The following is a 17934-nucleotide window of genomic DNA, read 5'->3' as shown; positions in this document are numbered from 1 at the left end:
AAGTTGACTGCATCTGCTTTCATTTCTTATCAACATTGCAATTCACCCTTTATCAGCTGGAACAACATCTGCTAACATAGGTATTAAGGCAAACGCTGCAAGTTTATTAAATAGAATATAATTGTATAAGCCACGTTTTGATATGTGTAAGCTGACGTAGCACGGACAATTAGAAGTATATTTTTGAAGCAGCCAAGTATGCACATACTTGGGTTTTTTCCACAACTTAGACACAAAAATGAGAAGTCAGGAGTCTTTTTTTTTTTTGGTAGGATTTCAAAGTGATAGGTGAAGATTTAGTCAGTCTGTTCCCATGGATTTAAATATGAGACTTATGACTAACAGTTGTCCTTTGGTGCTGCAGACCTAGGGGATTGGTCATTCCCAGTTGTAGTTTAAGACAAATTTTAATTCATTCTATAAAATTTGGCTTTTTCGTTGTTTTATTCTTATTGTGTTGGACAAGAGCAGTTGGCAGCCAACCTGTCTGTAGGGTAGTGTTTGAACTTGGTGTTGCTGCATACATTTCAGAGTTGTTTTGGATTTGTAATGGTAGAGGAGCATGTTTAATGTCTTGATAATTGACATAGCCCTTAGGTCTGTAGGTTGCTTTTGTTGCTTTGTACTGTGAACCCTTGGCCTCAACTATGGCCTCAGGCAGGGCTAGCAGGTAAAGCTGACAAATAATTTTTTCATCTCTGTTGAGCTTTTGTTCGGCCTGTGATCATCTTTTCTGCAAGGTTCTTGCTCCTGGCATTCTGCTGTATCATCTTTGCTGTTTACTGTGTTTATAAGTCACTGGGAAAAGACGGCAAGGTAGTCTGGTTCACAGTGCTGGCAACATGGTGGCATTCTGCTCAGTGTCACTCCTTGATCCAGTCTTTAGGTGTAGGCCTCATCTCACCTGTCCTTCGTCTTAAAGTGCCTGTTTGGCTCCTGCTCAGTGGGCAGCTGGTAGAGGCATGACAGGCCTCTCTTTGATACGCTTTAAGGAGTGTTCAGGAAGAAAAGGAGTAGCAGAGCCACCTTATTGAATCGGCTTTGTTGTCCATTTTTTGTAAGGAAATTGGAGTATTAAAGGATTCTTTTGGATGCTTTTCAGGGGTGGTGTTAGGAAAGTGGAATTTCTTTTCAGTATCTGGTGCAGCAAGTAAAGGTATCCCTTGATACTGATTGTACAGCATACATCATGGGCTTCATATATTGGGTCTATTAGTTACTTTCAGGCTGGATAGTAAAATAACATTACAATTTGATCCAGGGATTTTTCTAAAGACCTCTAGATATTTCTTGTCAGTCAGTTCTTTGTTACAATTCAGTTGCTCATGGTAACAATCTCTGTAGACTGAATCAGCTTTAATTAATATTTGGGTGTATGTTACAGTCCTGGTACATTGAAGGTTCCCTCTTTCCTTCTTCAGTTGTTTAGAGTTACCACTGTGGGGAGCTCATGGTGGGAAACTTAATAGTAAGGTCCAGCATTTCTAGAGGTTTCTCTTCCTTTTGCCAACCCAGACCTGACATTGAAAGCCAATTTTTGTCTAGGTTCATCAATAATTACTGCAAAACTTATGCAGAAAGCTGGAGGAGGCTTCAAAAGCACTAAAAAAGTCTTCAGTGGGCAGTTGCAGAAAGGCCCAAATGATTTGAGAATATGACTGTGGTTTGCTCTGTGGTTTGAAATAATTTGACCAAATATAATTATTAATCAAGGAAGCTAAAGAACTTATAGATTGTCAGACAGGATTCTAACTAAACGTTGAACCTGGTTAGAGACTACCGTCCACTATAGCCTACTACTCTTTCAGCTTTTTGATCTATTTGCTTGTAGGTATGATGAATATTGAAAGTTGTACATTCCTCAGGTGGAACTTCTATAACATTACTTGTATTACGTGAATAGTTCAAGATTATTTCTTTAACAGTAGCACATAGAAGCAAAACAAAACAAAATTGAGATAATTTATATTTGGAGTGCTGCCTGGGATAGGTGCCTGTACAGTGATTCCTTCCTCTTTCTGCTTGTCGCTTCATGAGTCATTTTTCTCTGCCAACTAATGGACTGGTCTGTCTCTTTGTCAGGCCCCCAGACCATCTGCTTCAGGGAGGACCTAAACAGCAAGCACAGAGGGGATCTTCCTACCTGCATCCCTGGGACCCAGGCTGATGAAATTAGCTAGGAAAATTAACTTCCCTCCTGGCTGGTGCACCCAGCCTGATTGACTAGATCCACTCTAACTAAAATGGGACTCTGGGACCTGTTACATGGGTGTTTGTATGCATAGACGTTTGTGTGGGTGAACCTAAAGATAGCTGAAAGAAGATGACTAGGGAGAGCTTGCAGCATAGCTCAGGAGGCCACTTTGTCCTACACTTGACATACAATTCCTGTTCTTCTCTTACGTGTTTTGGAATGATTTTGTTTGCACTAGATTTAGGACATATTTCACATGAGTCAGACTTGCAACATGACACTTTTGAGAGCTTTCCCAGTACAAGCTAAGTGCCAACACTATTATTATTCCTTATATTACGACCTGAGACAATCATGTCAGAAACCTCACAGGTAGCTTTGTCTTTGGTGATGGTGATGATTCTGACTCTTTCAAGTACATATTTTCAAAACCACTTCAATTAAAGGTTTTCTTATGAGGTTCTCTGAAGTCTTCACTTCCAGCATCTTGAAGACTGAAGGTCAAATGTTTGTGTTTTCCTGAAAATCTAGTAAATGCTGGTATTTACGATCAGGTAACATCCACCTCCTTATATGTCTCTCGGTCAGTGTCTACTTGCTGGTATCACCTTTAGATCTTTTCATACTAAAATCTTATTTCAGGAAAAAGGAAAAGCAATAGCAGAAGTTCTTCAAAAGAAGATTCACCGCTGATCTGATGTTGCAGGAGAATGTGCAGCCTGCAAAATTAATTCTAACTACTGTATCAGTCCTTGACCTTACATACAAAATCTCTGCTGTTGGTCTTGCTGCTGACTAATTTAAAAGATTTCTTTAATTAGATTCCTCGTCTCCCAATTTCTGTTCTGGAAAGTAACTGGGATGGACTTGTTCAGTAAACATCTTTAGCCGTGTAAAAATTTATATTGTCATTTATTCTCACTAATGTTTTAAATCACTAAGCTGTTTTCCTTTGTTGATTCTGTAATTAATATTTATGAAAAGTAAGAGAAGAAAAATCCTCTCATCTTTTCAAGACGTTTATTCTTTGTCAGTTAATGACTGTGCTGGTTTATAGCTTTCCTTCCAGAATCAAGAAGAAAACAACTGCTTAATTATATTATATTCTTAGTGCAAATCAGATCTGTGACTGAGTTGCCTGTGTTAATATATTGTACTAGAGCTGCAAGAGGTCAAGTTTAAAAAAGGACATCTGTGAATCCTGTCTTGGAAGAGTCTACATTATCTATGTAGAAGTTTGCAAATATACTGACTTTTTGCTACACTGTTTCAGGAGAAGTTTACCCTGTTTCCATTGATTCTTTAATAATATTTTAATATAATACTACTCTTAACATCAGTGGTGTCTGTTCTTTAAAGAAAAGATAGAAACAGTACCTATACTGGCAGAACCCTCAGGTTATTTTGAATAATGGACAGGGCATGCCAACCTTGACTGTACATACAAGAAGGGACTCAGTAAATGGAGGTCTTTATTACTCATGTGAGGCACAGCATGAGTCTGCAGTTGTTTCTGCTCACTCAGTGGTTTGAGTAGGGATTTGAAGGACCTGCTTGATTGTAAAAAGGTTCTGAGAATTTTCTGCAGAGAACTTTTCAGTTTAGCTTTGCATTAAAAGTTGAAGTTTGACTGAAGTACTGCAGAATCAAGTATTTGTATTATAATGTGTTTTGACTTCATAAAAATTGAGATCATCTTCTTGGGTGATGACCAGGTATTATAGATAGCTGAAATATATCACCGAGACTTCCCTTAAAGAAGCTACACTCCTTTTTGAGTTGATTTTTCCTTCTCAGTAGTCATTTTGATTTAATATGCCACAGTGCAGAATTAAATGCAGGATAGCTTCCTGCCAACTTCCCTGTGTCAACTTCATCCAAGTTGTATTTGAAATTTGGTGATCTTGCTGTATATTCAAAATATTAGAATATTTTCCCTAGCACCAGTTGTTCTTACATGTAGCGTGAATGTGGATAATGGTGGTGGTATCCAGGAGTACAATGAGACTCACTAAAATAGAGTGTTGCTGAGTAACTCAGTGTGCACTGCTCTGTCTGTAGCTTGAAGAAAACCAGTGGTGCTAAAAGCTGGAAATTAAGGTTGCAGTTGTCTTATCAGCATTCCACATGGTAGGAGTAACTCACTGAAGAAAGCCTGCAAAAATATAAGGAGCTAAGATGAAAGGATAGTCAGCAAAGGGAGAAACGCTATTTCTGAAATGGTCTAGGAAGAAGAGAGGAGATATGTGGTTTGGAGATACACCCCAAAACACTTTTTCAAACCTTTGCTCCGTCTGTATTACTTGAAAGCTTTCTACTACTTTGCTCTTCATCACATAAGGTACACTGAAGGTGTATGTGTTGCAGTACTCTGCTGTGATTTTAAGCTTAAGCTTTGATTCGTCCTCTAAACCATGGATCTGTCGCTAGTGTTTTGAACAAAATTACTGTCAGATGTTGCTCTTTTCAGACAAGCTCTAACTGCTACTTTCTTCACTTAATTTGTTGTAACTGTAACCACACTTCCTAAACTTCTTCTTGACTGTATTATTGCAGCATTTTGATTACCCAGTAAATTCAGCTGAAGTTTCAGACAGTACAAAAAACCCAAAGGACTGCCCATTTGTTGGCCAAAAAGGTACTGGTTCTTCAATGCAGATTCATCTGTTTCCCTTTGCAGTTCAATGTGATGACATTGCACACTTGGAGTCTCTAGTGAAGCTCGATAGAAAATATTAGCATTCTTCAGTCTAGAAACTTGAACTCTGTCTAAACGTGAAGGTTTTAGGGATCTCAGTGGTTTAATTGCAGAAACATCTTCTGCAGAAAGTAAATACTTTTTTTATCAAAAATCTTAGTTGAAGCATAATTTTTCGGGGGAACTTTGACGCAGCCTTAATGCCAAGATTCAAGAGAATGGAAATTCAAAGATTTTGTATTAATTTCTTCCATTAGCCCATCAGAGCTTGGAAATTGCTGGCTTAGACCTAGTAGTCACTAATGCACCCTCAGGGCAGAAGAGCTGCTCTGTCATCAGGCAGTGCTTTTAATTCAGTAGTACTGCACAGGGAGAGTTAGACTGAAAGCAGGACAGATTGACTCCTTGGAGTTTGATGCATAAAAGTTTCTGCATTTAGATTGCTTTGTGTGCTGGGGGGGATTGGTACTAAACATCCTCAGTCACCATCTGTGAAGTACAGGGGTGTATTGGTTCAGCAGTGGTTGAAACTATCACGTTATTTATAAAAGTAGATGCTGGCTTTTATTTCAATTTTCACTGCTTTTTGAGAAATCTCTAGTTAATCACATGGAGAAATTGTGTATGAGGAAGAAAGGCATTTGCTAATAAAAATAAGGCCTTGATATAGCCCCTTTCAGCGTAAAGATCTTTTTCTATTATTGTCAACAGTGCACAGTGAAAAATCAGTCTCTACCTCTTTGCATAAAAAAAATACATAGACTGGGAGTGATAGCATAGGATTGTCCAGTTTGCTTGTTCTTTTGGGGGCTTTTCAGGTTCACATAAAATGTAATTTTGCTTTATGATCTAATTCTTTTTCTATATCCCTAGAAAAGGGTGTGATGACTTTATCTAGTGCTCTGCTTTCTTTTTTCTTTACCAAAAAAAAAAGTGCCAAATACACATAGTCTATTCAAACAAAATTCAGCAATTTTATTCATCTATTAGTGGGAGATATCCATCAGTCTTATACTTTCTTCCTTTCTAATTTTCAGATGTATATCACCAACACAGTAAAAGCCAGAGGAACAAGGCTTGCAAAACCTGTTCTGTGCTTGGGCTTAATGTGCTTGGCTTTCCTTACTGGAATCAACAGAGTAGCAGAATATCGAAATCACTGGTCAGATGTAATAGCAGGATTTATAATTGGAATATCTATAGCAGTATTTTTGGTAAGTGTGTATCTGTGTCACATATGGTTGAAAAAAATCAGTGTGTAACTTTGTATCTCTTAAAATACTGGTAGTCTTGACTTTTAAGACAACTAAGTGATAAAAGAGATGTCTCTAATTATTGTTTTTAATTAATTATCCGTTTCCTTAGTTATATTTACATACACTCAGATATGTGAAGTCAAGAAAGGACTGATCAAATGATCTCTTTTGACTTCCTTATGAACCAGATTGTAGCATTTCAACCAATAGTTTTTTGCATCAAGCCCCACTTGAAGCAAGTGTATATCCTTCAGACTAGCATCTAGTTATGATTTCATATATAAAGTATTAAATTCAGTGTAGTGATACCTACACTGATCAAAGAATAAGTAGCATTTCTTTTCCAGCTTTAAAGTAACTATTGAATTTCTTTCATGCTAATTCAGGTTTACACTGAAATTTTATGTTATTCTGGATCAAAAAAATCATTGTTTAGCCTTTTTCTGTTCTGGAACTGTGTTCCAAAACCAGATTGTTAGTCACAGTTCACAATGACTAGTGTCTATGTCAGAAATCTGCCACTGATCTATTAATCACCTTCACTGATAACTTCAGTGCAAGAATATGGCACGGAATAGTCACTGCTGTTTACTGCGTGCAAGTTTGTCTGCCTGGCAGCTTGTAATAGTACTAAATATACCTTTGAATTTTTTCCCCATGAAAACATTTTTGAGCTTGATTCTTGAATCTCAAGATTCTTGGATCTGAAAACTTGGCTCAGGTGAGAACTCTCACAGGGATGGCTGAGGTGGGTGTTTTCACTCCTCTGAGAAATGTGAGGGCAGCTTTATGTCTCCCTTAAAATATACCTGCTCGCACTTCCAAACATTCCCTTCCACACAAGGTGTCTAGGACTTGTATTTGGTTGTTCATTTTTAAGAATTTTTTCCATTCTGTTTGTGCCCCTAAAGTCATAAAGGAAGGCAGAATAGAAATCGGTCCCAGCTTTTTTTTTCTTATATTTTGTGATCTATATTGCATAAACTCCTTTGAGTTGCATGACATCAAATTTAGTTGTGTTTTGAAGAAAATACAATGGGCAAACATTGCTGCTCAGCCGAGTGTCTTAATTAGTAGAAACACTAACAAACTGGTATATATCACATTACTAAATCCCTGTGTGAGAGTCACTGCTGCCCTGAGCAGGTTTAGAGTTTAGTTCAAACTTGGGGGTGGTCCTTGCCTTGTTCTCCCTTTCTCACTCTCCATTTGAGAAAGTCTTTGCTGGTCAAAACTTAGATGGTACTGGCCCTTCATAGGAATTTAAGGTTATTGCCATATTCTGCTGTACATGCTCTGGACATCTATTCATGACATTGCTAATAATTGGTATACTATTATTCAGATCTGGTAATGGATTTGCTTTTAGATATGAGGGGGTTTTGGTTCTCAGATGATGCATGTAACAACAAATTGGTTGAAAATCTTTTGTCTCAAAATATTAATTAAGGATTTTCTGTAAAACCTCTGTAAAACTTCACTTTTCTGTGTTTCAACTGTAAGCTGTGACTAAAGCTGGTGTCAGTTCTGCCTAATTATGGATGTCAGGATCAAAGCGCAAAAAAATGAGTTGTTCCTTAGCTATTCTGTTTATCTTCTAAACCCTTCTAGGTTGTTTGTGTGGTAAATAACTTCAGAGGACGTCAGCCAGAACATGAACATTCTCATATGGATAATCTGGCCCAGATGCCCATGATCAGCATACCCCGAGTAGAAAGCCCTTTAGAAAAGGTAATGTCTGACTTTTTAAAAAACAATTAAATAAAATGTAGCTTTCCTGGAAGGATGATCCCAAACTATCTTGACAAGAGTGCCAAGGTAATCAGATTTAAAGTAGAGTGGCACATGGCAGTCAAGGAGAAATAAGGGAAGAATTAATCCAGAGACAATCCTTGGGAGACTTCATGTCACCTCCAAGAACAATTGCTACATATCAGTCCAATTTACTGCTGTAGCCACTGCTAAGTCCATGGAGTCAGGCTGAGTAGGTCTGAGGCCCACTTCCCCTGTGTTCTTCAAGTAATTTTAACGCTTTGGCTGAGAGTCCGTAGAGCTTGAAGTGCTTAGGAAGAAAATCTAACCCTGAGCCCAAGGGTTTATGCAATTCAGGTACGACTGGCATTATTCTATTTCTTCAGGGTATGTCCTCAGGCTAGTGTAGAGCATGGGATGCAGTCCCTTCTGGATCAGCTGTGGGACTTTTATCATCAGGCATGTGCTAGCCCCAGGACAGGGTACCCACTTGAAAATGCTGGGAATCTGACACCTGCGCTAGCAGGGCAAACAGCTTAACCTGATAGTAATAGAGAGTAACATGGGTCATATAGTAACTGCACAAAAGCCATGATCTCTTGCCAAAGCAAATGGGATTTTGGACTAGGACAGGCTACTGATAGTCTCCTGGGTATGCCAAGACTGTTTGCATGAGTAAGTATCGCGATGTGTTTAAAATTTATTTTAGTTTCCTGTAATAAAAAATTATGGTTTTTGAAGATGATGTTATACTGTGTAAGTGTTAGGTAAGATTATGTCTAAACAATTTTATGAGCAAGCAAGCACTGAAATAGACAGTATAACCAAATAAAGAAAACATTTTAGGCATTTTTACCATGGAGAAAGTTTGAACTACTAATGTGAAGTTTGAAAGCAGTCCTACTTTTTCTAATGACTCTATTTGTCATTATTTGTTAAAATCTCCTGTGTTATGCCCATGTTTGAAGATAGTAAACAATTCTAAACTGGATAGGGCACCAAAAGTATGTTTCTATGGCATTCTTTTAAATCCAAATTACTCCTGACATTATTTTCATATTAAGCATAAGAAGAAATGCTTTTAACCACTTCCCAGTTTGTCTTAGTCACTTGGAAGTGGTGGAAGTTGTCCTTCAGTAAGCAGTGCTGCTAGCCCTGGGTTTGTTATTCCTTTCCTTGAAGGGAAAGAAAGATTTCTTTTCAGAATGATCTAACATGCCTTTTTGAACCAAATGTGTCTAAGCTACTTCTCCTGATATGTTGTCATAAGGAGGTCAGAGTCTCATTTGCTTGAGCAAGCATTTAGATGATGAATGTGTATCTTCAAAATAATCCATTCAGTAAACTTTCTGTAAAATGTCAAAACAAAACAAGATGTCAGTTGGCCTAGGACATACCACATTAATAAGAACATGTCTTATTTACATGCTAGGCTCTCCTGCAGTAGAAGCCATTTTGGCAGTTCAAAAGCCATCATAGGTAATAAATGTACATTCTCTGGCTGTTGAAATTTTTAATTTATTTCTGGGGATAAAGACCTCATGTTAACATAGCGTTTCTACCTGATTTGACGCCCTCTTGCTCATGACGAACAATGTTCTTTTCCTGAAGCTTGGCCTAGGCAAGATTGAGATGTTGTGGGGAAAGCTATAGGAGAGTGTGCAAGGGTGGTGGCAGGCATGATGTTTGCTCTGCTTGAGGATGACCTCTACCATTTGTGAATTGCCTAGGACTCTATTATATGAATGAGCTTCTTTCCTTCTGAACCCATATTCCTATGGCAGTAGAGGGTAGCTGTTTGCTGTCATGGAACTTCTCTCTAGATGATGAAATTGGGGACTATCCACAGGGTGTTTACACGTGGTGAGATCTCAGTGTATGGGTTCATCTTTGTCTATGTTGCAAAGCCTTTCTCCTTTCCAGACAGAGAAGATGAGATGGGAGGATGATAACATGGAGACTTTGCTATTTGTTGGGAAATGCTTTCTTCTGTTTCCACTCTCAGAAAGTTTAAATTTGAATTAGCAAATAATTGATGAAGAAGGTACTTACATGTGAGTGCTTTAGGTGTTGAGTTTTTGTGGATTTTTTTTTTTAATGTTTAGTCTAAAGTTTTAGATAGAAGCCAGACCCTGTTAAAAAAAAGGCACTAAGAATAATACTTACATGGAACTAAGGTCTAAATTGAACCATCTCAATTAACTACCATCACTACAAGAATGATTAACTTAGTCTTTACTTTTTAACTCCCTTCTTATTTTACATCCTTTGTTCTCCTCTGGAGAGAGAGGGGTGCTAAATAATGTGTGTGCTACTTGCCTTTGCCTGCTTTAGCCACGTGCAAGTTACTTTTCACTACATTTCAGTTAGGGCTGTTCTAGTTTCCTATTCTGAATGCACATACATTTACATTTGGCTTATTTTAAATCTGTTTTTCCTTGTTCTTAGACTGCAAGCTCCTGTGCCAGTATTAAAGACAGTTTACTGTCAGAAATTAGCTACTAAGAGTAGCACAAATCCTGACTGACTGAAGTTATCATGGGCTAAGGCAGTGCTAGCATGAAGCAATGGAACTCTGTTATTGGTATTTAAAAATAATAACTATATGGGTATCTGGGAGTGAGCTGTCTTAAAGAATTATTTAATTAGAAATGACTACCAGATGGGACCTCACTTATTGCAATTTTGTTATAAATTCACCCGTAAATGATTAAGCACGTGGTATATCACACAGACCTGGAAGCACCTTATTTTTGTGTTTCCAGATCTGCTACTTGCTATTCCAGTGCTTTTTCCTGCTGGACGACGAATGCTCTTGGCATGCTTGGCATGTTCTCTGCGCTGCCACTGTCTGAGTTTTGGTGGAGGTCAAGAGCTACATTTGAAGTGTACTTAAATAGGAATATGTGTACTTGTAATATTCTGAATTGAGCTGCTGCTGGTTAATGACAAGGGTAGATCACTGTTTGCATGACACTTCTGTTTAATTGTGGTATATGCAGATGATTAAGCTGTTCTGCATGGGTACCCACTTCTCACACACTCAAATGAGCCATAGTTGCAGTCTCCTTGAAGAACCCTTGCCAGAGCTGGCTCAGCAATGCAGACTTATTGCTTTCACCTTAACTACATTCATCCTCAAAATTAATGGAAAGAATGAAAGCCAAGAAACCTCATCACTCACTCCTCTGCTCCTTTTTCTCTCCTGTCTCTGACCTTCTTCATCTCTTACAAGACAATTCGTGTTTCAGTTGGCTGGCACTCTCTTACAGAGAGGAGGCTCTCTTCCTACCACAGTCAAGGTTAGGGAGTCCTGTTCTTTTGCAAGAGTTACTGGGAAATAGCAGTATTCTGAGTGGTACCTAGAAGAGTTTAAATTTCAGCTTCATACATTGCAGTCATAAACTATTTTTTCTGTTTCAGGGGAGACTGACATTATTTCATGCTAAAGTCACCTGAAACTGGCCAGGGCTTATACAGGGCTCATACACATCTTGTAGTAGCTGCTGACTCTCCTAGCTTTTTTATTTTTTTTTAAATAAGCATTCTAGCTTTGAAAAAATCAAATACAAAGGGGTCATGGAGCATTTTAGTACTAATTGAAGCAGTAGATGGAATACTGAGGCAAGAGATTTTAGAAGGAAGTGTTGGGTTAGGAGAGGCACTGTGGTTCATCTCCTGTGGGATGAGATTATTACCGTGTCTGATCATCAGTGCTTTCTGTAGTGGTTCAATATTACTTATTTGCACAGTGGGTTCTTTGCAGTGCTGTCTTTGACAGCTAAGCTGCATTTATCCCCAAAGTCTCTGCTTGGCATTCCTTCATAGTGCTACTTGTGTCCCCAGAGTCACCGATCCTTGTTACAATGAGGTTTCTTATACTCCACCCATAGGACTGACTCTCCAGCATGACTGTGAACTAGAAACAGATAGTTTAGGGTGTTTCCCCCCACTTTTGACGTTTTAATGGTGATAAGTATTTGGAATTCCTCTCATAATATGTGACATTCTTGTTGCCTATCATACCAATTGCTAGTGACTATTAGGGTTAATTTTCTCAAAAAACTCTTTGAGTTTGACACTGTAATTCTTGTCCTATTGTGTATGTGCCAAAGGTAATGGTGGTGATAAAACGTTTTAACAATAGTAAGTATAGGTATTACAATGGATTCTGATAGTATTTTAAGACTGGGGAAGAGTTCCCCTTCTATTTTTAAGGTATAAAGTTTTTTCTACTTACTCCATCTTGATTATTTACAAGACATAGAACAGCTGCTTCACAGTGTCAGAAAAGGGTATTTTTAATTTTAATTCTCAGTGTTACTGCTTTTTCCTTGGTCTTAAGCATTTTGGTACTAAGAAGTCTTTCATTGCTATGTGCACTTGTGTGCACACAGCATGGCCTAGGGCATCCAGTCTGATCCCTGGGGCTCTCCAGGGAGACTGATCACCTGTCACTGAATTCACAGGCTAAAAACAAAACACGAAGATGTTTTAGCTTATCATACTGTGGGCAAATGGGGGAGAAGTTTTGTGTATATTCCCATTGCTTCAAAATATTTTAGTTGAGAAGTATCCAAAAACTGTTGTGCTTGATGTCCAAAAGTGTACACAGGTCTCCGTACAGTGTTTTAGTACATGTATGTGTATCTCCAGGATGGCTTGACTAGAGTCCATGTGCTCACATTAGCTTATAGGCAGGTTTTCAGATTTCTGTGGTCATAATGGTTCCCTTGATAACACAGTATGTTAAAGGAGATATAATACAACATTGTTTCACACACAGAAACACATACCCAGGAGAGGCAGCTCATAGAAGACCATAAGCAATTTTGTTTCAATGTCAAGCATTTGCACTTGCACTTAGGTCCTACTCTAGTGCTTAAATTTACTTCTGGGGGATTGTACAAGAATGCAAACTGTGATCACCACATCTAATATTCAGATAAAATAATGCTTAAACATAGGAAATGGAACAATATATTCATTGTGACCTCCTCAAATATATGTGTTGTAGGTGTTACAGAATCAAGGTATTAGTAACAATCAAGAAGATCCTTTGCAATGAAACTCCCTCAAAGCATGCATCCTTAGGTTCTTCTCTTGGATATCAGGAATGGACCGTTTTGAACATCTTCATATAAGTCAATAAACGTATGTGTGCAAGAGCACACATAAGTGTGTGTGGAATTGAAGCAAAGGCAGTGTGGCAGCAGTGTTCCATGCAGGTCTGCAATGTTTTAAGTGGGGAATTTCACTTGAACTCATTCTTTTCTCTAAAAATGAGATTCATCCAGTAAAAGCATAAAATATATTTGTTGACCCAGAGAACTGTATGATAACATTATTATTGCTGTATGATAAATTATCATTTGCCTCAACTACTACAGTAGTATTTTTCTGTTTCTTTTAACAAACTACTGTGTGAAGGACTACAAACCATTTTTCGAATTCCTGTTTTCAAAAAGGGAAAAGTCTTTTTTGGGATGACTATTTTTTAATATTTCTAACTGTATTCATGAGAGCAGAACAAAAAAATTTCAGGTAAAAAATATTTCATATACGTAATGAAAACGGCAAACCACAAAAAAGTCGTTATGGCTTTTTTTCAATGCTTTAATGTTATAGAATTGCTTATAAACAGAAATTAATTAAAATCTTAACAGAAGATATATAGGTATGGATCATTTCCCCCCAGAAACCTGCACTCAAGGCTTAGCCTTTAGCTTTCATTTTTCTGTTAGTGGTGTGAGAGCGCAGTTACGAAGCATGCTTTGTTCATGGAGTGCTGACACCAAGCTGATACTGTCAATTTAGAATGAACAATACAAAAGCTGGCGTGCCTGTCTGTGAAACTGCTGTTGTTGAGCAGACCCTCAGCATATTCTAATTCTTTTGATTACTGTAGGGAAAATAATTTCCCATGGAGTTGGAGAAGCTGAGGTCTTGTGCATGGTTTTTTGCTTGTCTCCTGCATCTGCGTGAATCTGCTGACAGTGGTTAGTATCTCACACTGAACTTTGTCACAGTAAATCTAGCAGAAGTAAAGAGCATAGTAAGAGAGTTGAAATGCACTTATTCAAGAGGGATGCTGTTCGTTTATTTTTTTTCCCGTAAAGAGTCTCAGCAAACTTATTTGTACTTTTGCCTGAGACGATAACATAGGAAAATGCATGAATACCCAGACAGTTGCATGAATCTGTATCAGTGATTCTTGCCATCAGCAAGTGATTAATTTTGACCTAGTTATGCATCACCCTGCTGAGTGCATTGGAAATGAATTGACAAGCCTTCACTAGGGTCCAAATCAATAGGTCTGCAATCAGTAGCTTAGCAGTTCTCTCTGAGGGTTTATTGAGGAAGGGGGATTTTCTTCTGTGGTGTTATATCCCATGCTCTGCATGTCCTTCCAAGGATGGTGACCTGCTCATTTTGGAAGTATAGCTGGCAGGAGTGTGAACCACATTCTCCTTTCCTAAGTAATAGTTACCCAGTCCTGAATTAATGCCACATGAAAGAGCATTTGGTTCTCTGCGTCACAGACAAATGTGTGTCGCTTAAAGAAAGGGATAGCATGTAGCAGGACTTCAAAGAATTGATTAGATTAAATAACAAGGAATTTTTTTTCCTCCAATTCCTCATTTTTAAACCATCTTACTTATCAACAAAGTGAATAGTTTTAGACTGATGCTAGTTTAATTTGACAGGATAATTTTCAGGTCTAAATAAGGAAAAATAAAGTAAATACTGTGAAGAAAATGTCATATTAGCCACACAGCAGCTACAGAGTCATTGAGGTTGCCCAATGTATCGTCTTTCCTGTACTGAAAGCAGAAAATGGCCAGCCAACTAAAATGCTTTGAAATGTTAATGTTTTGTTTTCTAATTAGGAATCTAATTTTACTTTGATTCTGCAGAATTGAAATCTGGAAACAATGATATTTTCCAATATTGTTTTTTCTAATGCTTCTTAAAAAATCTGCTGGCTATGGTTTAATCATTGTTATTTATTTAAAATATATTCATTTTATTTGGAGAAGAATGTACGTAGATGCTTACTATTTGGTGGTGTTCTCTTATGAAAGCTGTCATAAAATACAGCAAGAACATTGCTAGAGCTAAGATGCATATTATAGGGCAGGGGAAAGAGAGCTCCTCCTCCTGGACACTGTACAGTTATGGCACAGTGAGAGAGGGAGCAAAGCTGCCAGCCTTGTTTGGGGAGGGGGGGAACAAGAGGTAGCTCTCGTGTGCTTCTACTCAGGGTACTTGAGAGACAAATATCCAGACAGTTTAAAGAACTGACAAGTCCAAACTTGTGTGGTGGCCACTGTTTCTCTCCAGCACTTTCTATGGTGAGTGGTAAGGGATTTTCTGAAGGACTTGGAACAACTTCCCCTAGCAAAAAAAGGGACATCTATCTATCCCACTCTCCATGAGTTATCTACATCCCCCCCTCTCCTCTTCAGCTTACACCTCTTCTCTTCTGACTTTGGTCAGCTCCAGGAGGGAAGGTGATGAGAGAAATCTGTAGTGCTTTGCATGGTATTATTTCCCTCTGTGCATTTTTGTGCTGGGGAACAAACGTGGTTTAGCATCAAGATTCCCTTTATTAATTTTATACATTGCATGTTTTATAAAAAATGGTGGCAGTCTAAGGTACTGTGTGCCTAAAGGGAACATACAGTTCCTTTGGATCCTGCACATCACGGTGCAGTTAAGTCTTCAACTAACAAACATTTGCAGAGGCACTTGCTTAGGTTAGAGCATGAAAAAATAGCAAAGCTCTTTGGGATGCTGTAGTTTTACTGTGTAGAGTCACACATAGTATATTCACATTCTAATACGCATCTTCATCTTCGTAAGAATCGTCCTGTTGAAGGAAAGTGGAGAATAACATTTGAAATGGAGAGGACACTGTAGTGATTCTGAAAAAGAAATTTTGAATGAGTTCTCAATTGCTGAATGCAATTTTGTTGTAGCATTTCGCTACTTGATTCTATGCCACCGAGCTCATGGGGAGCAATTAATCTTTAAAAAAATGCAACATTAAAATTGTATTAACACTGAAATAGAATATTATAATCTGTCAGAAACTGTCATTTTAATTTCTAGGAATTTTGCTTTAAATTATGAATAAGATAGCAATAAAAGTACAGCTAACTCAGTTATTCACATTGTTACTTAATTTTGAAAAGCCCATCTAAAACTAAAATATTGTAGAACCATCGCACCTAATTACTTTGTTCAGCATACTTACATATCCAGTCTTTCAGCGATTAACAAAGAGTTGCTATGGGAGTGAGTGAGAACGCTGCAGTGAAAACCAGTTTCATTTACATCATCCTGCAATAGTCTCCAAGCATAAGGCTGTCCCTAAAGTACCAGAGGCAAAAATTTTCACAGTGGTGACTGATGTCTGTCTGTGTGGTTTCTGGGTTTTTATCTGTTTGTTTTTCCTTTAACTCGTAGAACCACATCACGGCCTTTGCAGAAGTCACATGATGTTGACGCTGATGTATATTCACTCCATTGGACTTCATCTCTTTTCACAGCCCACACACGATAATTGCAGTGTATCAAAAATAAGAAATTTTTAGAAGTCTTATTTCTGACTTGATTTTTACATCTTTAAAATTATACCAACATTTTGAAGAATTCTTAAATATTAGAATGTCACTTTACTTTCTAGCAAAAATAGTAACTGTTTACTTTTTGATGGAATGGGACAAACTGAGCACTAATTACATTTATCTGACAATACCCTCTATTTTGGCTTCTCATTGTTTTTAATGGTTCATGTACCTATTCCAACAGTACTTCATATTTTGATTTTACTTTGATTTTTAAAGTCTACATTTTTAATTCAGCATGAACTTGTTTCCATTTGAGGCAATTTCAGTGTATAAAAAATAGACAAATATTATGTTCTGTATGAAAATGCTTTTTGCACATTGTATTACGCTGTATTCCATGTAAGATATCATTCAAACAGTATGTTATATGTAAGAATGGTGCTTCTGCTTTTGAAGAGAAAAAAAAATGCCAATTTTTACTGTAATAAGTATTGTATAATAATTAAAAGTTTATTTATTTGGGTATTTTCCTGACATAATTGTAGTTGAATTGTTGTTTTGTAGTTCTTGAATGTCTTGGATGATATATATGTATCTAGGTTAAGAGAAATGAAAATAATATAGAAAGTTTGATCATTGATATATTCTTTATTACTAATGATACCCCATGAAAGGTTAAGGGCTCCATTCTTAGCTCAGCATGTCTGATGGGAAGCCGTATTACTCATAAGTCGTTTAAACAAATTGTTCAAGGAAGGCTGCATCTTCTCGTATTTGTTGTACACCCTGATATTATGCTGGGAGAATGGGTGCTAAGATAAGAAGAGGGTCACTGGCTTAGTGAGAAAAATGCATATGAGTTTCTACTTTCCATTTTCATGTTGGAGCACTCATGGAAAAAACAAAATGGCTTCATTAATTTTCTTCAGCCTAAAGGACCAGAACAGGCAGACTTTCTCTCTACAAATCTTTCTATCTCTGTTTGTGTTTCAGGGCCATATTATTGCAAAAAAATCCTCGGTCAGTCTGTGCAGTGTTGATGAATTGATTTTTCTTCAACATCAGGCAATGTTATATCTCTGTTATTGCTGTGAATAGTCAAATTGAGACTCCTCTTCAAAAGACAGCCTCACTGACGATTCATAGTGAAGTTGTCCTACAAAAACTGAGCACTAAATGGATCTGAATATTGTAGATGCTGAAGATGCGCTTAACATCTGCCAGAAAGTTTTCCTCTGGCAACAGCTGATACCACACTAGCACTATAGACACATTGAGAATAGTAATGTTCAGTACAGGCTGTTGAACAGTCTAGGCCTTAAATTTTCCATAATTCAGTGTATTTCCTGTGCATTAATGATTGTTAGAAGATGTTTGAAACATAAGGCTGTAGAACCAGGTATATATTTTCTGTGATGAATTTTAATGCATTCACACATAGTCATCCAGGTAACACCT

General features: G+C 37.6%; 1 protein-coding gene across 1 annotated transcript in view; it reads left to right on the top strand.

Moving 5' to 3' along the window:
• The window catches only part of LOC104841169 (lipid phosphate phosphatase-related protein type 5), a 49139-nt gene extending 31789 nt beyond the window's left edge, over nucleotides 1–17350 (top strand). The window contains exons 4-6 of the mRNA XM_010582675.1: nucleotides 5930–6106; nucleotides 7760–7879; nucleotides 16373–17350. Of these exons, the coding sequence (XP_010580977.1) occupies nucleotides 5930–6106; nucleotides 7760–7879; nucleotides 16373–16405 (330 nt within the window). The 3' untranslated portion in view covers nucleotides 16406–17350. The remainder of the gene's footprint in view (nucleotides 1–5929; nucleotides 6107–7759; nucleotides 7880–16372) is intronic.
• The last annotated feature ends 584 nt before the right edge of the window (nucleotides 17351–17934 follow it).

Source organism: Haliaeetus leucocephalus, unplaced genomic scaffold, assembly GCF_000737465.1.
Source record: "Haliaeetus leucocephalus isolate CR32 unplaced genomic scaffold, Haliaeetus_leucocephalus-4.0 Scaffold848, whole genome shotgun sequence".
Classification (NCBI taxonomy): Eukaryota; Metazoa; Chordata; class Aves; order Accipitriformes; family Accipitridae; genus Haliaeetus; species Haliaeetus leucocephalus.
Note: the sequence above shows the minus strand (reverse complement) of the source record. Positions and strands in the feature narration are given on the sequence as shown.